We start from the raw sequence: 9,903 nt of genomic DNA, 5'->3' as shown, positions 1-9,903 counted from the left end.
GGACGCACTTTGATTTCGTTGTAAATAATTCACAAGTGTTAGATATTCAAATTATATTCGATATACTGATAATATTAGACTACAAAAACAGAATATTATTCTCAACACTTGCTACTTAGCCATTGTAGACTAGCTGGCGCACCTTCTTGCGACCGTTCCTCATTAAATTCCGTACAGACTTCTTGGCGACAAGTTTTGACACTTTTTTCCAATCTTTTTCGAACTGTTGAATGGTTTCGGCTGCCGAGACATGTTTCCTAAGATGTGTTGTGGGCAATTTGGTGGATTCATGACTTTTGGGACATTTTTGGTAGTATACCATTCTACCGTTGATTTCGAGTAGTGGAAAGAAGCAAAGTCTTTCCAGAGGACAACAGGATCCTTGTGGCTTCGAATCATGGGTAGAAGTCGTTTTTGTAAACATTCCTTGATGTATATCTCGCTGTTCATTGAAGCAGTGGTGATGAAGGGTTTCGAAATCTTACCGCAGCTACAAATTGCTTGCCAGACCATAGCTTTCTTACCAAATTTTTCGACTTCAATCGATGTCTCGGACTGGTTCAACACTTGCCCTTCTCGCACCGTATAATATTGTGGTCCCGGCAAGGATTCGTAATCGAGTTTCACATAGGTTTCGTCATCCATGATTATGCAGTTCAAATTTCCTGCAAGAATCGTATTGTACAGTTTCCGAACCCTCGGCCTGATCGATGCTTCTTGTTTCGGACTACGTTTTGGTTATTTCTGCTTCTTATAGGTTCGAAGATTCAAACGCTCTTTAGCACAAAGAACATTTGTCTTCGAAGTGCCCACTTTTTTGGCCACATCCCGAACTGAAACCTCCTTCTTTTGCTCGAACGCCTTCAGTATACGTTAATCCAACTGAGGGTTAGCAGGACCTTTTTTTCGACTCGTTTTTGGTTTATTCTCAAAGGTGTTATCCTCACCGATCTTCTTGATTGCATTTCGCACGGCTTTTTCACTTACTCCTTCCATTTTTTGCTATCTTTCTCAGTGACACTCCGCGTTCTGTACACCATTTGTACACAATTTTTCGACGTTGTTCTGCCGAAAGTCCACGCATTTCGAAACAAACTAATGAAAACGAAAAAAACAACTGCACAAGTGTTTAGAGAAGAGTGTAAACAACAGGACATATTCTGAACCATTGCGAAATGGCTGCGGTTTTTGGTTGCGTCCATACTTTCTGGGACAGTCTTTAGAAGAAATTATCAGACAGTTTTATGGGATTCGTACCTGTTTTTGACCATCAGTCATAAGAAAATTCTAATGAAATTGTTAATCTACAACTTATCACAATTTAGATCCGAAGCCGAAAGTCGGATGCGGATAAAATGTTCTAATTTTTTTAGAAAACTATAAGAGCTGTTGGCGCTAGCCGGGACCCTACGTTGTGTTTAATTAAATCCTCACCAGGATATTTCAGCGAAGCGACGGCAGCTATTTGTCGGTCGACCTTACTTGCATTCGCACTGCAGTACACCGGTAGCGAACAGCAATGCAACTAACGGGTTCTGCAAACAGCCACAGCGGTCACCAAAGCAGCCAAAGGAGCAGAAGACGAACAGCCACAAACAAACAGCTGCACTGATAAAACTCACAACTGGATGAACCTTGGCGGACTCTTGCCAATAAAAAAAACTACACTATTTTAACGTTTGAGTCACTTTATTCACTGACTATTGCTAGTGTATTTCACTTCTGCTGTTCGATACACTTCGGACTTTATGATAGATCAAAAACGGTCCGATTCTAATGCAGGTTTATTTGAGACTGACTGGTCTGATGATTGTGAACAGAGCGAGAAGATAAAATGAAAAACTGAGTTGCCAGAAGGGCCTGAGAAACTGACATAATTCTATGAACGGTAGCACCAACTATCTGCAGAAGGCAGTGTTGGTAAACAGTGTCGCCAGTAAAACTAGTGCGACGCAACATACTCGCCGCCTTGAACGACTATGTTCAACATTAAATATACACATAATTCACAAACATTGAACTTACAGATATGATACAATACACTTTCAATTCTTACAGGCTAACACATTAAAAATTTCAGTTTAATCTAATGAGGTATCCGAAATCCTTTGAACTGGCTGGAGATTGTTGCTAGTAGATTCTACTTCGGGAGCCACCGATGCACTGGGCAGCAAGCATATTTTACTGATGGGCCGATTGATGATACCTCGTACAGTGCGAAGCGAAACAACTCGTGTTAGCTTATCCTTTCCAGGTAATACCGCTTCGATTCGAGCAAGTGGCCAACGGATTGGTGGATGTAGTTCGTCTACGATGATGACCATTTTACCGGGAACAATTTCGTTGTTTCGTATCCATCCTCGTGTATCTTTCTGCAGTTCTTGGAGATATTCCTTCCGCCAGTGGGTCCAAAATTTCTGCACATGCAGTTGCAGTTTCTGGTAGTGGTCGAGTCTATTGACAGGTGCGTTCTGAAGGTCTGGGTCGGGCAGGGCATACATCGATGATCCAATCAGGAAGTGCGCAGGAGTTAGGGCAGCTAAGTCATTGGGGTCTTCTGTCATTGGAAGCAACGGTCGAGAATTCATTATTGCTTCGATTTGAGTAAGAATGGTGCACATTTCCTCAAAAGATAAACGACTCGAACCTAGTTGACGGAACAAATGTTTTTTGGCAACTTTAACGGCTGCTTCCCAAAGGCCACCAAAGTGCGGTGCTTTCGGCGGTGTTAAATGCCAGGTTATGCCTTTTTCTGTGCAAAAGGCTGCGATTTCGTCCTGCTGAAAACCGTCTTTAAGCATCGTAAACAGTTCGGTAAGATCGTTTTTAGCCCCTTCAAAATTTTTCCCATTATCGGAATGAATGTGTGCGGGTCGACCGCGTCGCGCGATGAATCTTCGCAATGAACATAAAAAGGCCTGAGTAGACAAATCGCTCACTAGCTCTAAGTGAACTGCTTTGGTCGAAAAACACACGAATACGCACAGGTAGGCCTTGGCGGGAGCGGCACGTTTGTGAATAGGACGAAGATAGAGTGGACCGGCATAATCAACACCTGTAACACTGAAGGGACGACTGGGAATGACTCTCGATACAGGCAGTTGGCCTATTTGTTGCTGCGCAGGTACCGGATTGAGGCGAGTACAACGGAAACAATTTCTGACTACGTTGCGGACTAGTCTTCGACCGTTGAGTGGCCAGAATTCTTCTCGGATTGCTGTTAATAGCAGACGTCCGCCGCCGTGTAGTAATTTGCGATGGAAATCCTCAACTATCAGTCGTGTGAACGGATGGTTTGTTGGAATCAAAGCCGGGTGCTTTGCTTGATAGGGTAGCTGTGCGAAGTTTAAACGACCTCCTACTCTCAACACTCTCTCTGCATCTAAGAACGGCGTCATTTGGCGAATATGGGAACATTTCGATACCGATTTATTTTTATCCAACTGGTTGATTTCTGCGACAAATTCATCATTCTGCGCCAACCGAATGAGGAACGTTTTGGACTTGGCAAGCTCATTTACGGTAAGTGTACGGCCTACAATAACTTCGGGCGAGGTGGGCGGCTGCGTGCGTATTTTAGCTCGGGTATTGTTAACGAATCTCATGCAGTACCCAATGACATGAAGAAGACGGCCGTATGACGACCAACGGAGAAACCAGGGATGTACTGTTGGCGTTATTTGAGTAACTGCGACGGTAGTTTTGATTTCCAATTCCTCGTGTGAAACACTTGGTGGGATTGATTCTGGCCAATCTTGGAGTGGACGTGATAACCAACTGGGACCGCTGATCCAAATATCGTTTTTCAAAAACTCGTCAACCGACATGCCACGTGAAGCCAGGTCAGCAGGATTTTCACATCCGGGAACATGCTTCCATTGACAACCATGTGTAAACTGCTGAATTTCAGATACTCTGTTAGCCACATAGGTAGGCCAAACATTCGGTGGTGATCGTAGCCAGTGCAGAGTGACAGATGAGTCAGACCAAAAATATGATTCTGAAACGTTTACATCGATAGCCTTCTTTATGTGAGCATGTAGATGGGCTGCTAGTACTGCCGCACACAACTCCAAACGAGGAATACTTATTCTTTTCAGCGGAGCGACGCGTGTCTTCGAAGCCAGTAGTCGTATTTTTACTTCCCCTTTGCTTTCACAGCGGACGTATGTGCAGGCACCGTATGCAGATATGGATGCATCTGCGAATGTGTGCAGTTGTACAACTGAGTCAGGTAGAAACGCGTATCTGTCTACTCGATGCTCGGAGATATTCGCCAATTCGTGGTAATACTTCTCCCATTTTGTTTTAATAGGTTCTGGAACAGGATCGTCCCATCCGCACGATAGCAGCCACAACTCTTGCATCAGTATCTTTGCTCGAACTACAACGGGTGCAATTAGTCCTAAAGGGTCAAATAGTTTTGCTATATCCGAAAGAATAGTACGCTTGGTTGGCGGTTCATTACTACATCGAATTTTAGAGTCGAAACGAAGGTGATCGGCTTCAGGCTCCCAGCTAATACCAAGGGCTTTAATTGTCTCGTTAGGGCTGAAATGTAAAGCAGATTGAGTACCAATCTCATCACTGGGAAGACCTTGCAAAACTTCGAGCTGATTAGAAGTCCATTTTCGTAGTGTAAATCCTCCTTTGTGCAACAAGTCGCTCAGTTCGGTGCGTAGACGAATTGCTTCTTCGATGGTTTGAGCTCCACCTATGAAGTCGTCTACGTAAAAACATTTTTTAATAGCAGCTCCTGCCAACGCGTGAGAAATCCCTTCGTCTTCGGTCAGTTGCTGAAGTGTACGAGTTGCTAGGTATGAAGACGGACCGAGACCATACGTAACAGTGAGTAGTTCATATGTCTGGACTGGTGTTTGATCAGAAAAGCGCCAAAGGATACGTTGAAGAGCAGAATCGTCTGGGTGAATAAGTATTTGCCGGTACATTTTAGCGATATCACCGACGAGCGCAATCGGATAGGTTCGGAAGCGCAAAATGATGGTCAATAGATTGTCCTGCACCACGGGACCGACACAGAGAGCTTCGTTCAGAGAGAAGCCGGAAGAAGTTTTCGCTGATCCGTCAAACACGACTTGAATTTTGGTTGTGGTACTTGCTTCCTTGAAAACGGGGTGGTGCGGCAGGTAGTAAGTTTGGGAATTGTATTCGTCGTCCGCTTCAACCAATCGCATATGGCCGAGGGAGAGATATTCTCGCATAAACTGGTAATATTCATCTTTGAGATATGAATTTCGTTTCAAACGTCTTTCAAGTAATTCGAACCGTCGTAGCGCAGAGCTCTTCGACTCACCCAGCATCACGTTGAAGTCTGGCTTTCTGGGATATCGAACGATATAGCGTCCTTCGGAATTTCGAGAAACAGTTGAATGGTAATAGGATTCACAGTGTCTTTCCTCGCTAGAGTAGTTGTCTTTCGTTGTCAGCTCTTCAGTTTTCCAGAAACGCTCCAAACTGTCTTCTAACGATAACATCGAAATGACCATGCCGTTTGCTGTTGACACGGGGGTTTGTGTAGGAGAAATTTGGCTTGCTGATCCGACTATTATCCAACCGAAAACGCTATCAATGAGCAGAGGGAGATTTTTGTCTAGCTGCAGACGAGCAGCACTCGGGAAGAACGAATAAAAATGCTTTGCACCTAAAACCATGTCAATTGGTTGACTTTCATTGAAGGATGGATCTGCGAGAAACAAATCCTTCGGAATACACCACTCTGCAGTCGAAATATTTTGTGATGGAAGGTTCGCCGTAACTTTATCCATTACCAGAAAGTTTACATTGCATGAGAAATCTCCTTTTCTAGACTGAACTTGAGCGAAGACGGATTCACACACAGGCTTGGAAAGTTTGCCGGCACCCTGAACAGTTACATTCACCTTTTGCCTTTGAAGACGTAGAATTCGTGCCATACGATCGGTTATAAGGTTCGGTTGAGATGCACTATCAAGAAGTGCCCGTGCAAGATGCTCTACACCAAAGACGTCGATAACCTTCACGATCACTGTGAGAAGAAAAACGCTTTCACGTGGTTGATGAACTGCACTACTGACTTCAACTCTGGGACTCTCGGTGGCGGTAATAGTGGATTGCTTAAATGATTCAGCTGTAGAAGATCCATTAGACTGCGAAAAATTGAAAACTGGACTAGCTGGAACGGTAGGTTCACTTTCATGACTGCCTTGACTTGATCCGTTGGGATGCTCAGGGTGCAGAAATGTGTGATGACGACGATTACACTTTCGACAATTAAAGCTCGACTGGCAGTTACGGACAATATGATTACCCTTCATACAATTGCGGCACAAACGATTGGAATTAACTAACTGCTGGCGTTCGCTCAATGAAAGTCGGTTGAAGCGCGGACATCGCATCAACAAATGATACTGGTTGCATAGGATGCACTTCTCAACAGAATCCGTCACTGCTGAATTAGCTGTAGAGGCACAAGACGAAAGACGGATCTGGGAATGAAACGATCTCTTCGACGGCTGAGCTGGTAAAGCGGAAGTAGACTGCGTATCGGGTATTCGATGATTCACTGAGATGGATTCCAAAACTCGTGTTCTGCGCTGAAGAAAATCGATGAGACAATTGTAATCCGGATTGCTGACGGTCGACGCATGATCCTCCCATGCCTTCACTGTATCGTCGTGCAAGCGGGTACAAAGAAGGTGCTCCAAAATCGTGCTCCAGTGCTCGGTTGGTTCTCCCAGTTGTCGAAGAGTTTTGGTATGGCGTTCAAATTCGTCCACCAACCCGTGAAGTGCCGCAGCGGACTCGTTCTTCATCTTCGGAACATCGAATAGTGCCTGTAGGTGACGCTTTTTCAGTAAATAATCGTTGGAATACCTGCTTTCCAACGTTTGCCAAGCCAATAAATAATTTGCGGAGCTAATGCCAATCGATTCTATCAACTGAGCAGCTTCCCCCTTGACAGCTGCCTTTAAATAGTGAAACTTCTGAATATCCGGAACATCAGAGTTGGAATGAATCAACGCCAAAAAGGTATCGTGAAACGGAAGCCATTGCATGTAGTCGCCATCGAATTCAGGCAACGAAATTGTTGGCAGTTTGATGCCGGAGAGAGTGGAGGAAACACGCGGGGGTTGAGGGCTACGATCGTTAGGAAGAGGAGTCAGCATAGAAAGTAAAGATGCCTTTATTTGAAAAAGCCGTGGCTCAAAATTAGCGCGCACAGCAGCATGCTCCGCCTTACCCTCTTGATCTGTTTCGTTGTCCTCCAGTTGCGCTTGAACTGACTCCAAATTGTTCCAAACGCTGGTGATGTACTCCAGCCTCAAAGGTACCTGCGATTCGTCCCTCGCAGCAACGTACTCTTCGGCAAAAACCTCTGCCCGACCCAGAGAAGTGAGCAGCGTATCTCTTCGCGAAAGTAACTGGTTCCTTTGTTGGTCGTCTGCCATTTTGTATGCTGGTAACGCGAAACGTGGTCCAATTTATACAAAGTTACCTGCAGAACAAAAGACCACAGTAGACCCACAGGAGGGTGGTAAAAACTTGGAAAGAGGCTCACCTTTTTCAAGGCAAAATGTGCCTTGTATAATATTTCAGCCAACAGGAACTTGAATTAGTACAGTCCGTACAAACTTGAGATTTCAAAGCCCGGGACGGCTTCCGAAATCCAGTAAAAATTTCAGCAACAAAATCCGGTTATGTGCAGTGAACCGATGAACCGCAGAACAGATTTCCAGTAATCGGCCGGAACCACAGCAGCAGTAGCGTACAAAATGGCGCGCGGCTAATGGTATTCACCACGGCTAGGGACGCCACAGTGAACAATGGAGCGATTGTAACCTAATTACAAAGGAATAATGGCGCTTGGTGGCCAACACAATGCAAACTCCGCGAATAATGGCAACAATTGTTCATACGAACAATTACAGGAACGTGTAACGTACATGCAACAAAGGAAAAAATATCTAAAAGGCACCTGCGATACCCACGAAATGTACTGGACAGGTCGTTACCTTATGCCCAATCATTTAGGCCTTGTACATATAAAGCAGCAAAGATCCGAAATTCCATCCAACGCCTGGCTCCGAATTGCAAAATGGCTGCAGCAGAATGACGCGGTCCGAATCAATCCTGGTCACGGCACCAAAATATGTTGGCGCTAGCCGGGACCCTACGTTGTGTTTAATTAAATCCTCACCAGGATATTTCAGCGAAGCGACGGCAGCTATTTGTCGGTCGACCTTACTTGCATTCGCACTGCAGTACACCGGTAGCGAACAGCAATGCAACTAACGGGTTCTGCAAACAGCCACAGCGGTCACCAAAGCAGCCAAAGGAGCAGAAGACGAACAGCCACAAACAAACAGCTGCACTGATAAAACTCACAACTGGATGAACCTTGGCGGACTCTTGCCAATAAAAAAAACTACACTATTTTAACGTTTGAGTCACTTTATTCACTGACTATTGCTAGTGTATTTCACTTCTGCTGTTCGATACACTTCGGACTTTATGATAGATCAAAAACGGTCCGATTCTAATGCAGGTTTATTTGAGACTGACTGGTCTGATGATTGTGAACAGAGCGAGAAGATAAAATGAAAAACTGAGTTGCCAGAAGGGCCTGAGAAACTGACATAATTCTATGAACGGTAGCACCAACTATCTGCAGAAGGCAGTGTTGGTAAACAGTGTCGCCAGTAAAACTAGTGCGACGCAACAAGAGCTTTCATTTGAATCTTAGTTTGTGAAAATCGGTTGAGCCGTTTCAGAGAAAATTGAGTGCACACTTTTTCTCTAAATTTCACATATTACCATGTAACTCCGAAATCCGGTGATCGGATCCAAATTCAATAGCAGGCTATAGCGCATACATACACACACACTTGCTCAGTTCGTCGAGCTGAGTCGAATGGTACATGACATTCGACCTCCCGGGCTTCGGTTAAAAAGTCGGTTTTCACAGTGATGCATAGCTTATCTATATGAAAAAAGGTAAAACACATTCTTGCGTTGGCCTGTTAATCAATTTCACTTTGTTTATTACTATTAAATTCAAATATCTACTGTTACGTCACTACATTTTCGTTAAGGTGTAATACCTACGTATTTTGAACTACTTTCTGCAGTATTCGGAATTGATATCTGTATTGTAATTATTACAGTTTTGTGAGAATATTGTTAGAAAACTAAGTATTATCGTCGTAGAAAAATACGCTTAAAATGATGAATACATTTAAATTAATGTTCCACCAAATGGTTCTGCATGAACTCAATATGGGCAGTTCGCTTTCACATCTCATCCAAGTCAGTCGATAAAACAAAACCGCTTACGTTCGGTACAGAAGAAACCAAGTACAGTATTGTGTAGTGAACAATAGAACGATCTCTAAATGAGTGAACCAAACGAACAAAAGCTACCGCCGGTACGGAAAAATACAATTATTGTTCCAAGTTTCTTTGCGTTTCGCCTTCGGCTCGTCAGTGCTTAAAGCAGTTCAAGTAGAACTGCCATCTCCGCGTAGCAGTCCAACTTGAACCGCTAAGCAGACGCAAAGTCCACACTACTTTTTTTTTATTTATAACAATTTTTATTCAGGCCAATTCGCGTATAGCTTTACGTGGCCGATTTTCCCATGTTTTTGTTACATAAAATTATTTTTTTATTGTTGGATCTCGTTGTCACCCTTCTTCTAGGGGGAGAGGAGCTTCCATTTCCTTCTAGCGAAGATTGTCCGTCATTTTGTCCGTTGCTCATATCATCCATTGCTACATCGTTGGAATTGTGAGTGGTTTCCGTTTCCTTGTTTTCATTGTTGATCGCAGTCTTGGGTTCATTTGCAGTTGCTGTAGATGCGCTTTGTACATTGATTGCCGTTGATAGTTGGTTAGATGGTGAAGGTG

The 9,903-nt window shown here is 44.0% G+C and overlaps 1 protein-coding gene across 1 annotated transcript; it reads right to left on the bottom strand.

Annotated features, from left to right (window-relative positions):
- Positions 1-2,081: 2,081 nt before the first annotated feature.
- LOC131428666 (uncharacterized) lies at positions 2,082-7,448 on the bottom strand. The gene has a single exon (XM_058592711.1). The coding sequence runs from the start codon at positions 7,446-7,448 to the stop codon at positions 2,082-2,084; it is 5,367 nt and encodes a 1,788-aa protein (XP_058448694.1).
- Between the last annotated feature and the right edge of the window lie 2,455 nt (positions 7,449-9,903).

The sequence above is a fragment of the Malaya genurostris genome, chromosome 2 (genome assembly GCF_030247185.1).
Source record: "Malaya genurostris strain Urasoe2022 chromosome 2, Malgen_1.1, whole genome shotgun sequence".
Taxonomy (NCBI): Eukaryota; Metazoa; Arthropoda; class Insecta; order Diptera; family Culicidae; genus Malaya; species Malaya genurostris.
Note: the sequence above shows the minus strand (reverse complement) of the source record. Positions and strands in the feature narration are given on the sequence as shown.